The sequence below is a fragment of the Suricata suricatta genome, chromosome 3 (assembly GCF_006229205.1).
Source record: "Suricata suricatta isolate VVHF042 chromosome 3, meerkat_22Aug2017_6uvM2_HiC, whole genome shotgun sequence".
Taxonomy (NCBI): domain Eukaryota; kingdom Metazoa; phylum Chordata; class Mammalia; order Carnivora; family Herpestidae; genus Suricata; species Suricata suricatta.
The window spans coordinates 44047023-44062850 of record NC_043702.1 but is presented as its reverse complement, the minus strand read 5'-3'; the positions used below and the strand labels follow the sequence as shown (position 1 = coordinate 44062850).

The 15828-nt window shown below is 34.2% G+C and overlaps 1 protein-coding gene across 9 annotated transcripts in view; it reads left to right on the top strand.

Moving 5' to 3' along the window:
* The window catches only part of GULP1 (GULP PTB domain containing engulfment adaptor 1), a 264099-nt gene extending 248621 nt beyond the window's left edge, over positions 1-15478 (top strand). For 7 of the 9 annotated variants that reach the window (XM_029934269.1, XM_029934274.1, XM_029934267.1 and 4 more), the window contains 3 exons: positions 9595-9819; positions 11394-11532; positions 14780-15478. In XM_029934269.1, the coding sequence (XP_029790129.1) occupies positions 9595-9819; positions 11394-11532; positions 14780-14967 (552 nt within the window). In that variant the 3' untranslated portion in view covers positions 14968-15478. The remainder of the gene's footprint in view (positions 1-9594; positions 9820-11393; positions 11533-14779) is intronic. The other 2 variants (XM_029934276.1, XM_029934275.1) reach the window with 1 other exon arrangement.
* The last annotated feature ends 350 nt before the right edge of the window (positions 15479-15828 follow it).

Sequence of the window (15828 nt, the reverse complement as noted above, 5' to 3'; positions counted from 1 at the left end):
ATTCACAAAATTATTGCTTCAATGATCATTATGTAAATAACTCAAATTCTAATTTTGCAATTATATTCTTTTGTCATAGCAATATGTATTTTCTCTTTATTTCAACTTGAGAAGTTACTTGTCCTATAATTTTTCAGTTTCTAAAGGCTTATGATTTTCAAAATTATACTGAAGGATGTACATTTTCCTTAATATAAAACAATAAAAATTATTTGATTTTTAAAGGAAAGAGACCCAACATTTTTAAATTGCTACATGATATTTTGTGCCTGAAAATTTTTTGGAGAGATTATGAACAAACATTTTTGTCTTTCATTTTCAAATTTAGTTATGTTACTTAAATAAATTAATATAACACCAAGTGCTATATTTATTTCACATTTCTTAAAATGATCTCCCAATTTTCTGGTATTAAAAATGAGCTGAATTAGGAGCACCCAGGTGGCTCAGTTGGTGAAGCATCCAACTCTTAACCAACTGAGCCACCCAGGCGCCCCCTAAAGCATCCAGCTCTTGATCGCAGCACAGGTCATGATCTCTGCTTCAGGCTCATTGCTGACAGTATGGAGCCTTCTTGGAATTCTTTCTTCCTCTCTGGCATTCTGTCTCTCTATCTCTCCCTAAAAAAAAAAAAAAAAAAAAAAAAAAGGAACTGAATTAAATTATCTATAGTTATTTAGTATGAAAGGTTGCCATGCTCATAAATATCCACTCTGTTAAGGTTTGTTGATGACTCTCTTAAAATTGAATTTGAAAAACAGTGAAAATCATAAGTAAAATATACATTTAAAGTATAGGTAACTCTTGTTTAATAGCTTATAATGGTCTATGGAAAGACAAACTTCTAAATTACAGCTTTCTTATGAAATTTGGCCATTGGTTTTATAGGACACAGCCAGGACACAACGTACCTCATGGAGTGCCATCATGTGTTGCAAAGTTAATGCACAGTAAATACTTGTTGGGCTTGTAACTCTGGAAACAAATTTTGTTTATTTTCTTTGCTCTCAAAGGACTAAAGGATAGAATGCTCCAAAATTGCTAAAGTTCTCAGCAGTTTGTTTAAAGGATTAGAGGCAGCGATTAATACATGAATAGAAGAAGTCCTGAAATGAATTATGAATCCCATTATGCACCTCAAAATTATAATATAGATGGGCTTGATATATAAAACTGATTTGGCATCAGATTCTCCATGAGCTTTCAGTGTGTTGTGGTGAGAAGCAGCCCCAAGACAGATGATTCTTCTCGGATGACTAGCCCAAGACAGGTCTTGATCCTACTGGGAGCCAAATTTTCTGAAGTCACACAGAAGTACCTCTATTAGTAAATATAAAACACTAATTCAGAAATGGTTCTCTATAAATGATTTAACACTATAATTTGGTTCATTAAAGTACGCATATAAAACAACCATTTCCTGAAATATTAGAATTTGCAAGTCAAACACAATATAGTCCCCATTAAGCAAGTATTAGTCAAAGTACAATAAAACGTTTATCTCTAATCTTAGCTTTACAATGTCTCTTTGGGAAGAAGGAGAGAAGAGAGCAAAAGTAGGAATGGAATTATGGGGGGGTGATATCAAAAGTAATATAGGAAATGAAAATAACTAAAATCCCTGGTGTGGATGCTGTTCTTATCAGTGTGTGATCAAATAGCAGATAAAGTCAATGATGGGAACCATGAGAAAAATAAGAAACATTTTTGGTAAATTTGATTAGATAACTAAAAGATCACAAGCTATTTTTCCTTGGAAGAGGTCCAAAATTATAGTTGAAGTTCTGTAACACAGAACAATGGTTCAAAGGAATAACATCTTCTCATCAGAAAATCCAGTTTTAGAGGTATTGAATCTTTTATTCTCTATTAAATCATAAATTAAAAATGTGAGGCCCTGGTGTGTAGAAAACTGAAAACCTTTGTACGTTAAGGAATTGCTGTGTGGGTGAGAACATAGATACATTTCTTTGCACTCCCCAAAGGCACCCTGAGGAAGGGTTGCAGTTCCTTACATGATGGCCAGCCATTCATGTATGTATTATAGACGTCATTGTGAATGGGTCATACTGATGTGTTTTAAAGGTGTAAACTATGTAATTTTAGGTTTAAGCTTTTAATGAAAATATTCAAGCATCCTAAAATGTCCTTTCAAGCCTTCACTGTGTAAATTGTAATTTTGTTTTCATTTTCCCTAATCCCACCAAGTCATCACTCCTTTAATGAAATAGTATCTTAGTGACATGTCTTGTGTATGACAGTGCATATCATTTTGATTTTTGTTTTCTCACATTTGCTAATTCCACAATTAGATACAGTTGTGATCTGTTATGGCAACTTGTAAAATATTTATTGAATATCTAATATAGTCATATGATATTCTAGGCTGTTGGGTTTTAGAAGTATATGAATTTCAGCTGTTAAGAAATTTATATCCTATGGGGGAAAGAGAGGGAGATGGGTAATCAACCCCTAGGTAAATGAATAAATAAACGTAAAAATTCAAATTTGATGTATGCTACAAATAAAATAAAATAGAGCAGAGTAGGAGAGAATAGTGGGGACTATTTTATTTTTTAAAAAATTTTAATGTTATTTATTTTTGAGAGAGAGAGAAAGAGCAGGGGAGGGGCAGAGAGAAAGGAGACACAGAATCTGAAGCAGGCTCCAGCTCTGAGCTGTCAGCACAGAGCCCAATGTGGGCCTTAAACTCACAAATCGTGAGATCATGACCTGACCCAAAGTCAGATGCTTAACCAACTGAGTCAGCCAGGTGCCCTGGGTGGGAACGGTTTTAGAGACAGTGATCATGGAAAGCCCTCTCTGGGAAGGTAACATTCGAATTGAAACATGAATGATAAAAAGTTAGTCAATCAAAGGACTGGAAACTGTAACACGACCTTTATGCCTGCAACATAGTGGCCAAGGCCAAAAAAGGTTGGAGATGACATTGGAGAGAGAGTCAGGGGCTAGATTTTATAGAGCCCTGTAGGATTTTTTTTTTTCCTAATTGCACTGAGAAGTTATTTGCAGGTTTTATACAGGGGCTTTAGGGATCATCTGGCTGACCTATACAATACACTGTGGTCTGTAAAAAGGCCAAAATGAGTCCCCAAAAACTGTCTAAGAGGCTATGTCAGTAGCCTAGGAGAGGGAGAAGAGTAAATTAGTCTAAAATTCTATCATTTCAGATGGTGTATGTAACTTGATACATTTTGGAAGTTGAGCTTTCAGGATTTGCTGATAGAGTGTTTGGGGGGCTGTAGAAGAAAAGAGGGCTCAGAATTGTCCTGTAGGGTTTTATCCTGAACATCTGGGTAGTGGGACCAGTTTTCAAAATAGCCATGGCTTGAGGAAGGTACATAAAAAGAATATTTTACTTTTCCTCATGTTAGTTCTGCCTATTGGACAGCCACCTGAAGATGCTTATGGAATTCAAGAAGGAGATCTAGGCTCATGATTTTAGTACTCGAATGACAAAAGTTTGTTCTTTTTCTATCACACTTGGACTACTCTTTATTATTTTCGTTAATGCACCAAGTATAAATTTACCCAGTATGAGGTTCTAGAGTAGTTTATTTCTAGCTAAGGAAACCAAAATCGGAGACTTGTTTTTTGCTCAATATTAAAATTAAAAGACTTTCTAACTACAAACCAATGTATATCTTCAATACATATCCAAACTCCTTTTTTACTTAAAGCCAATTTCTCATATGCATGATGAAGAACCCCACCTATTTGTAATTTTCTCATGTGTAAGTTGACATGCTATTTTTAACTTGTTCTTGACAAATACAATGCTTACATGTCTCTTAAATACCACCCCATTGTTCAATCATAAATTCCTTTTCTAAGGCAAATGAACTAGCCTTTGATAGCACCCATATTACATACCTCTGTATCACACCGAAATTGTGGAAATCTTTTCATTGGTTTTAGAAATTGGGTCCTTATTTTATACAGTCATTTAGATACACTGAGAAATTTCCGTTACTTGACTGTGCTGTTTGCTTTTTGCTGTGTTCTAGTGGTTTGGCAATAGATTAGAGGTTGGGTTTCCACCATTTGGTACTAATTATCTAGGAACAATCTGATTTCCATTTATTACATTCACATGGCAGTGCTGCCTGTATTTATATCAGGAAAAAGGGTTTATTCTGCCCTCCTAGCCTCGTGAATGCCCCCAGAAGATTGTTCCATTATAAGATGTGGGTATAGCAAGTTCAATCAAATTGTTCCTCTTGATTCTTGTGTCTGAATGCTTACATTTTACATTTCTGGCTATAGATGCTTTTAACCAAATCGGCTTCTTGCCAGGAAGATAAATGAATAAAATTGTAGTCCTTAGAAGTACTGGACTTTCTATTGCTGAGTAAAATAAATGTCTCCCTTTCAATTAAACCAAGTGTTTGTTACTGGATAACATTCTACCTTTACATAATCAACTGTGTGGCCACTGATTAGACTTGATAGGACAATTATAACCTAAAATGTGTATTTCATTGTGGGTAAACAAAACTGCCTATTTATCTTCATCTAGTGTTTTCTCGACTATTATTGAAGTCAAGACAGGCAAGAGCAGATTGTGAAAACTCTCCGTTACACAACAAGCCAAATGTGAATCTTTAAACAAAAGCATAAATTTTAAACATGACATTGATTCAAGAACATTTGTTGCCCACAAAAAATGATTACTGGTTCATGGCTTCATTTTCATAATTGTTACTTGCACAAAAAATGATTCTAAGGAAGTAAACTCTATCTAATGGGAAGAAAAATATATTCCATTCCAGCTCTGACCATGAGTACCTGACCAAATCATTAATTTCTTATTGCAGTTTTCCTCTTTGGATTATGCAGACAATCATATCCATTTAACTTGTGACATTCTTGTAAGAACAAATAAGATAATAGGTCTTACAAGTAAAAGACCAATACAACCAAACTGTGAATCTAGAAATCTGAAAAACAAAAGTGCATTCATGATGCTATAAATTCTAAACTATAGAAGTTATTACTTTTTAAACATGGGATGTCTGGATGACTCAGTCAGTTAAGCACCCGAATTTAGCTCAGGTCATGATCTCGTGGTTCATGAGTTTGAGCTCCACATCAGGCTTTGTGCTGACAGTTCAGAGCCTGGAGCCTGCTTCAGATTTTGTGTCTCCCTGTCTCTCTGTCTCTCCCCCACTGACACTCTGCCTGTCTTATTCACTAATGTTTAATGAATAAACATTAAAAAATTAAAGTGAAAAAAAATTAAAGTGATATTAAAAAGGTATCATACTAATGAACTTGGAGAGTGTGAATCTGCATGGCAGCATAGAGCTGCTAGAAAATTTCCATCACAATGGTATTTCCTCATGTTTAGTGTTATTTATAATCTACCAGTTTTTCAACTAGAAAAAAATTGGACATATAAATTTAAATAATTATTTTGTAAATTTAATTCTAAGTAGAATTTTGAAACTCTGTTTTAATAGTGATGTTAAATCATATTTTAATCTTAAAGCTGTTTTACATTTTAAAAGGATATTTGGATATTTATATTACCAAAACAATTAACAGCCTAAAATAAAATTTTGATACCATTCTTTTCTGTAAAATTTGTATTTTAGAGAGAGAGAGAGTGAGTGAGTGAGTGCACAAGTAGGGGAGAGGCATAGAGGGAAAGAGAGAGAGAATCCTAATAAGGCTCCATGCTCAGCACAGAGCCTGACATGGGGTTCGGACCTGGGTCCAGGGATCATGACCCAAGCCAGATGCTCAACCAACTGAGCCACCCAAGTGCCCTGATTTTTATATCATTCTAATATTTCTGTAGAACTGTTTAATGCAATTTTTTGTTATTGTTTAAATGTATTCAACAGTTACTGAGAATTCAAAGTCTTCTGTGACACTTCATCATTGCTGTCATATTTAGACAAGGCTAAGATTGAAATATTCACCATGGCCTAAATGCACCAAGCCACTGCTTACTGAAAGAGTGAGCTACAAAACTACAACAATGAATCTCAGATATGGGCACTCATTATTAATAGGCCTTAATAACCTAGCCATGTCTGTGCAATTAACATGTAATGGTTGAACATAGAGCTCCTTGTTTCCTTAATTTAATAATTCAGATCCTGTGCACCTTCATAAAGACCAAAGCACTTGGAATTATGAGCATAGGGACTACTTAAACAATGGTGCCATCAATTTCTGTAAGACAGTGCAAAAATTTTGGTTTCTAGCCATTTGTCAAAATACTGACAGAAGACCCAAAATTAAAATATCAATCTGTTTTCATCTAAACTATGTCTTTAATTTCTTAAATAAATATCCTCAATGAGTTAACAGTGGCAGCTTAAAAAGTGACTAGCTCCTAACCCCCTAAATTTAGAAACACCACTTAAAATATTTAACAGATGTAGTATTTAATTCCTTGACTTGAATCATTTCTGAGTTAGGAATCACACACTCAAGACATCAGTGCAGCCCAAGTTGCGACATAAATGTGTGATGAGTATGTGGTTGTAGTGATGAATTAGAAAGCATATACCCAACTTAAAAGGCACAGCCATTACTACCAGTCAGTTATTTCCAGGCAAGTCTCTGGGCTCACTTTTTAGATTTTCTAACTTCTCAAGAAAAGCTCCAGATTTTAATTTGCAGGCTCTTAATATTAACTAAAAGCAACTGATTCAATATTTTAAGAGATCTGTTTGATCCCAGCAATAAATGCAGTTGACCAAAACTTCATTACTGACCCAAAGGAAACCTATGATAGTTAGTGGTAGAGTCTTAAACCTTAGATACCACAACTATCGATATATATCCCAGATTTACCATGTTGAAAGTGAAAATACCTTTTTATTGGTATATTTAACAACTTGGTTATTTTCACATTATTTAAGTATACATTCTCAGTAAGTAGAAGGCATAATATTAACAATATCATAAAACACTAGAGCACTTATGTTAGATTATTTTAGCCTTGATTTGTTTTGAGGCATCTGGTTAAGATTTTTTGGCCAATGTAAGACATAAAATAATATAGAGTACCCTCATTTATGTTATAAGCCAGATGATACCTTCCCCTGAATATCATATTATGTTTTACTCAGTATAAATATTCTTACTGATTTCCAGTTTTAAGTTTAAAAATTGCTCTAAAATAAGGGTGCCCAGATGGCTCAGTCATTTAAGTGTTTGACTCTTGACCTCAGCTCAGGTCTTGATCTCAGGGTTGTCAGTTGAAGACCTGCATTAAGCTTCACATTGAGTATGAAGCCTATTTAAAAACTAAAAGGGTGCTATAGTATAAATTAGACTAAAAATATACATTGACAGCTTATTACATGTCTACAACTCTTTTAGAAAATACCGCTTTTGTTTATTTATTTATATTTACTTTCGAGAGAGAGAGAGAGAGGGTGTGCACATGCATGCATGAGTCAGGGAAGGGCAAAGAGAGAGAGAGAGAGAGAGAGAGAGAGAGAGAGAGAGAGAGAGAGAGAGAGAGAATCTTAAGCAGGCTCCATGCTCAGTGCAGATCCCAATGTGGGGCTTGATTTCACCACCCTGAGATCATGACCTGAGCCAATATTAAGAGTTAGATCCTTAATTGACTGAGCCACCCAGGTGCCCTGAAAATACTTCTTTTAGATAAAATTTAGAAAAACTTTGTCCACAAGGAGCTTACAGTTGTCACTTAAAGTAAATGGTGACCAACCAATCATTAAATTATACCGTAAACCATGTATATTACAAAGTAGATTTTAAAATTATAAAAAATATATGCATGCATACACATATACATGTCTACAGATAGATTACTATGGAGGTCAATAGGGAGAACAATGATTATATAGCTATATGCATATTAATAGAGTGATGAATTATGTAACTCAGACCATCAGAGACTTGCTTCCACACTGAACCTTGCTTTCAACTTAAATCTCTCACTTTACACTGCTTGGTGTTCCCCTCTGCTTTGAGAAATGTGTGAAGAAGTAACTCCCAACTTAAAAACTTCCTTCAAATTTTCAGGTTCCTCTAGTCATAACCTTTCACTATGAGATTATGAAAAGCCACATCTGTGTTTAAAAAAAGTCTCTGAAGTGTGACCTGTAGCTGAGGAGTCTGGCTCCAGGCCCAGTCCTGTCAGCCCAGTCATAGGCAATTACAAAGGCTTCACCTGGCAAGTCTCATAGGAGGAAAGCTGCCTTCCCTACCAGATTTAGTGCCTAGTGTGGAGGGGATGCCATCAACAACTCAGCCCCCTCGACCTCAGCCAGCCATGCTCTTCCACATATCTGCAGTCCTAGCCCAGGTGCCTATATTCAGAGGCCTTCTTGTTGGAGGCCCTTGGTCATGGCCTTCTCAAAAAGCATCTGTCAAGACCATCTTATGAGGACTTTGAAAACTGCTTTCTCCACTATGGTTCAGTATTCAGTACATTTCTGAAAAGTAGCCCTTTTCTAGCCCTTGCTCCTTTTCCCTCCCCTGTCTTGCCCCCTCCCCTCAAAACAACAAAAATAATGACACCAACAACAAACCAGCAAGAAATTTAGTTCAGGGCTCCCCCAATAGAAAGACAATGCCTTGCTTATGCACTGATACTTCTGACCTTAGTCCAGTTCCATTTCCTGGGGGAAAAAATGGGACATTGTTGAGGCCACCATCTTCTTTCTGGCATCTTGCTTATACTACAGCAGTAAGTGAATAAAGGCTTAATTATTACTTTCATTTTGGCTTGTTGTTTTCATTGACCACTCTGATATCTGGCAGTCCACTTGGTTCTAGATCAGCTTTTGCACTTGCTTCCCATAGTGTAATGGAAATAACTTTTAAAAGTCACCAAAAAACTAACGTGCACACCCAGTACAGTGTACCGCTTACTGCTTATCTAATTATTTATTATCTCATTAATTCGAGATTGCCCATTCCTGAGAAATCTTACCATTTGGAACTCACTACCCATAGGAAGGTGGTGATGACTGGAGTCAGTGTTTTGAATTTAGGCTCTGCTTCTTCTTTCATATAAGAATAAATCACAAAGAATGCATGGGCCTTATTTCCCATATCTTTATTATAATAGAGATATAACATTACTAATACTTATATCTCAAAAGAGTGTTTTGAGTATTAAATTTAAAATGATAGTTGTAACCCTTTCTGAAAAGTCTACAAAGTCATTACTTTTTACTAGACATTACTTCTGCTTCAGTGACTGTTCTTTTCTTTTGGTTATGCTTCCTTTTCCCATATCATTACACAGAAACTCTAATCAAAATAAATCACCAAGCTTTCCTCTTTATTGTCTTCCTCTCAAGTCCTAGTAATGCAATATTTCATTTAAATATCTAAAAATGTAATATTTTAATGAAAAAATAGTCAAGTTAAACATTCCTGAATCTGAGGACTGTTGCAATAGGAAAACATACACAAACAATTTTTTACTTTTTAAAAAATTTTTAGTAAAATTATTTTGAAATTACCCTTTTCACAAAATACCATTTTACAAATAAATTTTCATATATGTTTTTTCCTTTTTCCTCCTTGTCTTCTTTCTTCTCCTTAGTGTATTTCTCTGTCATTCCTTTACAGCTGCTGCACAAAGTGTCTGATCGTGAGCCATATGGGTTTCAGAGATGCTCATCCTCTTTCTGGCATAGTGATGATGATTCATCTTCCTGTCTAAATATTTCTTCCATAACTGTCACTCCTGTCAACTCGCCTGATTCCAGACTGTCACTGGGACTGTTAATACCACCACCTTCTAAATGTGGCCTTCCCAAGCCAATCAGTGAGAGCAGCATCCCAAGACCTCATGTAATTTGCTAAGCACAAAAGCCTTTTTTATTATCTCACATATGTTTTTTAAAGTCTACTAAAATGTGCCATTTATATTGTTATGAAAAAAAATCAGGTATGTCCAGAATCAATGTGATGTGACCTGGCGACTTTGTGTGCCATTTATTTGTACTTCCTTTTACCTGGTATCAGAGTTTCAAGTAAAGAGTGGTGATTGTGTACATATCCACAGAAAGACAAAATAGGACAGGTAACTTCAAAGGACCCACTGATATGGCAACTGGGAAGTCAGGCCATCAGTGATATTGGTAAAAGCAGTTTCAGCTACTTTCAGTAAAAAAGAGCAAAGTCTCAACTGATATGAGTTAGTACCTCTTCCTAGGAGCTTAGTCTTGAGGGAAAGGGTAAGAGAGATGAAAGGCTAGAGGAGTAAAGAGAGACAGAGTAAAGATATTTCTGATCGGTTTGCTTTGTTTTTAACAACAGTCAAGATTTGAGTATCTTTATATCCTAAGAAAGAGGAGAGAGAGAGAAGCCAGGGCAGATAGAGGGAAGAGTTGATTAGGAAAACTATTCCTGAACAGGAGGAAAGAGCTGAGGGATAAAGTTGCCTCAAAGTATTAAAGAAAAGGAGATGACAGCAATATTCCTGCATGAAAAAATGTGCTAATGACCATATTACTAAAGAGCAAATCTGTTACTCTGTACACACAATCAGCCTTATTTTTCTTCCATTACCTTCCTTATCTGTGAATCAGAAAAATAAATGTATTCTGAAGAGTCTAATTTTACTATGAAACACTCTAAGTAATTTCTGTTCATGTTCCTTAGGGAAAAGCAAGATTTTCCTTACTATTCTTTTCCAAAAATGGAATTCTCTTTCTTTTATAGATTGCGTGTGCCCTTGTGTGTGTGTAGTTTTCCATTCTTACCTTACATCCTGGCTCAGACTGGCCCAGATAATTTAATGATTTTGGTGGTATTTTTAGTGATTATTAATTTATTTCACAAGGTAGCAATTTATCATAGAAACTATGAACTCTTACCCAAGAATAAAAGACACTGCAGTGAGTATAATAGTTGTTATTGTAGTTATAATACGAATTAAACTATATTCTTTAAAAATTTTTAAAGTTGTTATGATTTGCATTTGAATGGGCATATTTAAGAATATGCATTATGTCCAGTTACTTTGTTTAAAACATAATCTTATGCAAAATATATTATTGAAATCATGTTTTTATATAGTTTCTAATATTTCCAATCCTCTGATACAAATGGCAATTATTTCTAGATATACAGAAAAATCCAATACCTTTTATATCTATGTAGAATAATTTGTCACCATTTTTGCCATTATCTTTGAGATCATTGTTGCAGAAATTTTCTATTGCTTTCTTGCCAATAAGCGTTTGGTGTTACTGGTTAAATCATATGAAATTGCCAACATTTAACTATTTTTGTTCTATAAAATGGCAAGTTCATGTGATTCAGCTGAATTTGTTGTTTATATATGTTTTATATGCATATGAAATAGCATTCCAATGTGTCAACCTGAAATACTGCCTTAATTCATATTATTTTCATTGCAGGCAGGCAGTGTGACACCTAAGTCACCCTCCACTGACATCTTTGATATGATACCATTTTCTCCAGTATCACACCCGTCTTCAACACCTACTGGCAACGGCACACAGCCACCTCCCATACCTAGTAGATCTACAGAAATTAGTAAGCTTTCTAAAGAAACCAATATTCTTTGCTATATTTGTGTACATTTTAAATGTTTAATTAACACTTTATGGAAAATTATATATCTTAAGCTCACTGAAAGTGTTCATTACCAAAGAATTATGTTAAAATTTAAAAAAATGTTTCATTTATTTTTGAGAGACAGAGACAGACAGCACATGCAGGGAAGGATCAGAGAGAGAGGGAGACACATAATCCATAACAGGATCCAGGCTCAGAGCTGTCACCACAGAGCCCAACACAGGGCTCGAACCCACAAACCATGAGATCATGACCTGAGTCGAAGTTGGGCGCTTAACCATCTGAGCCACTCAGGTGCCCCTTAATGTTTTAATTTAATGATTAAAAGCAACTCTGGTGGTAATTGTTTTAATATTTTCAACATGTTTAATAGAGTTCAGTTTAAAGTGTTTGTTATCATAGAGTATATGGACACTTTTAGTTAAAGAAATATGTAAAACTATGGATTGCATGATTTGTTTATTTATTATTTTTTACATGATATCTAACATACTGTGCATGCATTGCTTTTCTGATTTGCTTTCTATACATTTGGAAGGAACATTAGAGTCTCTTATTAATGAATTAGAAAGCATCTAACAGATGCTCATTTTCAATGTCTTGATTGTATTTTGATCTGCACCATGTCACAGAAACTTAAAGAATATTCCCCATCATCTATGATTAGTCGTTACCTCCAAAGGGAAATGGAAGAAAAGAGAGTTTTACATCTTTTGCTTTATTGAATCTTCTCTAGTTCACATTAACACATTTTCAATATAACTCTGAAGTTTTTGCTTAGGACTTTAATTTATTTTTTCCCCTTGTGGAACTTACCCAAGTATGCTACACACATTAAGTATTCAATAAGTTTTAGAGAATATCATTGGAAACTTTAAAATCAGTTTACAAAAATATGTCAAACTTGAACATAAATTGAAATATATATTTAAATCCTCTGAATATATTTTCTGCTAATGCAAAATATTTTTTCAGAGAATAATCCATAATATACATGTCATAGTGTGTTTTTAGCAAATGTTGCCAATATGCTGATATCATGATGGGGTCTCTTTGGTCCTTGTGAGTGTCCCACATCTCTTCCTTTACTGTTTTTGACTTCCTTGGACTTCATCACTGATTTACTCATTCATTTATTTAGTCCATTGGGCATTTGTTTAACATATGATAGATAGACCTGGGTTGCAGTATGGAATTTGAAATACAAATTAGCCATAGATCTCCAAAATAGGGTTTTAATGCAAGTCAGAATATCAACTGAAGAAGAGCAGTAGGTTTGAAAATACTTAGAAGGAATAATCTATCAGGATGGTGATTGAGAGTTCAAAATCAATTATGATTCAAGATATTAGACCAAATGTTGTTAACAGGAAAAATTAGAAGTAGAGAAGTGGAAAAATATGTTCCCGTTTAGGCGTTGGAAAGTTTGATATGCCTTTAGAAAATTAAGGCAGGGATGCTCAAATGCTTTTAAGAAACTGAAGTCGCACCTTGCTATATTTTTTAGTGTCTAATGATCCTGAGTACCAAAGTTGAGTAAATATAATGATAGATAGATAGGTAGATAAATAGATAGATAGATAGATAGATAGATAGATAGATAGATAGATAGAATTCTAGAAACACTGATACCGTATCTATCTTTTAGGTAATTGCTATTGGAAAATGGCACCGACAGATTTGATACAGAGTTTCCACAAACCTTTTATTGGTAACACACACAAACACACACACATACACAATATCTGTGAAGCACTATAAAACAAAGCACAATAAATTGAGATATGACTGTAATGAAAATATCTATTCCTCCTGGCCCACTCTACTTCATTTTCATTAATTCATTTCTTTTCACAAACATCTTCCATGTGTAAAAGCATTGTTGGACGTGCTTGTGGTGTGTAGGTAACCAAGGCACTACTCCAAAGAGAAGTTCCTCTGTTCTCCAAGTTCTGGTTTATTGCCTAAGTAGAATCAAATGGAGGAAAATAAACAACAACAATAATAACACCATAAATATAAGGTGACTCTATATACTATAATACCTATATATCACATATAAGGTGACAATAAATTTCTATTTGTTTAGGACAGTTCTAGTTTATCCCCTTTGCACCAGTGTAACTGTTGGAAGCATTTCTTTTATCTTAAAACTTAAGTGTCTTTATCTGGATGATTAAGTATATGTCCCTTTTATTTATATAATACTTACCAGCACCAGAAACTTATAAAATTTTTTCCTTATTTAATACATGAATCTGAAAAAGAAAGTTATAACTAGAAAAGTGAGAGTCTTTCATAATGAGGATTACATATTAATTTAGAGGATATGGTAGAAAAAAGAGCATAAATATTATTTCTTACATAGTATTGAATTTTGAGAATATGGGGTTTTTTTTACAAATGAAAAGCTTAATACATTATAAATTCCCATGTGTCTATATAATTTTTTAAAAGTTGTATCAATTAAGGATGCATTTGAATGATTCAGAGGAAAGATTTTTATAATTTTATACATTACAAACATCAACTTTAACTTTGACACTTCCTTAGTGATTAAAAAATGCATACCTTAGAATTTCTGTACAGAGAGCCAGTTGATATTTCATTATTGGTAGTTTTAAAAGGAAATATGTTTCTAGAATAAGAGGCATTTTTAAAGAACTTGTCCATTGTGTTTCTTTAGGAAGGGGATACGATTTCGTAGTACATGAGACAATGTGCCTTAAATTTTTTCCGAATAAATATGAGATTAAGGTATCATGAGCTCTGAGTAAACTACTTGCCAATCTGCTCAGTCCCACATATTGCTTCACTATTGTGTTACAAAGGCATCAGTGAGGAATAGAAAAGTCTCAAAAAGTGATACATTACTGTAGTTAATTTAAATTGCTTCGGTAGGTATTATAATAATTATCACATATTTGGTGAATTTGATATTAAGAAGTCTTAATTAAAGACACAGAAACCTCGCTGGATAATAATTCTCTGTAACCAGTTTTTAATACTGTCATAAAATGGATCTTTGCTTCATTGTTCGTGTTTAACTAGTCTAAGCTCAGGGGAGCCCAGCAGACAGTGTGTGTGCGCGTAGGGGCTCATTTGGTCATGTGAGTAGTTCTTTATATAGTCTTGCCTTTCAGACCTAACTCACTCAACTCACTTTCTGTCATTTCATTTACTTAATTATTTTCTCTCCTTTTAGAACGGGACTTGTTTGGAGCAGAACCTTTTGACCCATTTAACTGTGGAGCAGGGGATTTTCCTCCAGATATTCAATCAAAATTAGATGAGATGCAGGTGACTGTTTTAAGAGATTGGCTTATAAATGGTTTATTTCTTTTTAATATGGAACACAGAAAATGTTATGTATCAAAACTACCCTTTCCTTGAATTATTATCACTACAAAAACTTACTTGAAACAATTACTTTAAAATAATAATATACATTCAGTCCTAAAAATATTCCTACAAATGCTAAGGATAAGGTTATTTTGTTTTGTTTTGTTTTATTTTCAATAGTGCAATGTGTACTGGCAATCAGATGGCTCTTTTTTTATACAAAATTGCATGGATTCTAATGGTTCATTCTAGTGGTAATGAATCACTAGATTTATAAGATTTCAACTCAGTTCTTAACAGTTATGAATTTCAGACTGTGTATGGGTAGATGAAGGAAAATCTTTGTGAGAGTAAAATCAGTCTCTTTTAAAAGAAGCATTGTAGTTATGGCTCATAACTTCTAGACTCTTATTCAAAAAGCAAGCACCCAGTGACAACTTCTTTAGTTGGGTTTTCATTTCTCTCTCCCTCTTTTATTTTTCAATTCTGAATTGCACTGAAAGTTTAAGGTATTGGTTTTAAAAGCTTTACACAGTGGACTATGATTAATAAATAGTCTTAAATGCACCATACAAAAGTCTTCTCTTGATATTTGTCCTTTACATTTTGGTGATTATTATATCCTATATTTTATCGAAAAAAAACTGTATATGGTAAAATGTAGGCAAAGACTAATTATATGAAGCTGATTGAGAAGAGGCAGTGAGTGAAGAGAAGGAGTTGTTGCCACTTATAGGCAATGGATTCTCTCTGCTTCATTTCCTGGACAAAAAAAAATTATTGTTGGATTCTGATCATCTAACACTGGTAAAAGACTCCTTTCTAGAAAGATAATATAGATACCCTTCCACTCATTTTGGACTACAGCTATGAAGCACTCTTCTTCTTTTCTAGGTATTTTGTGATTTTTTT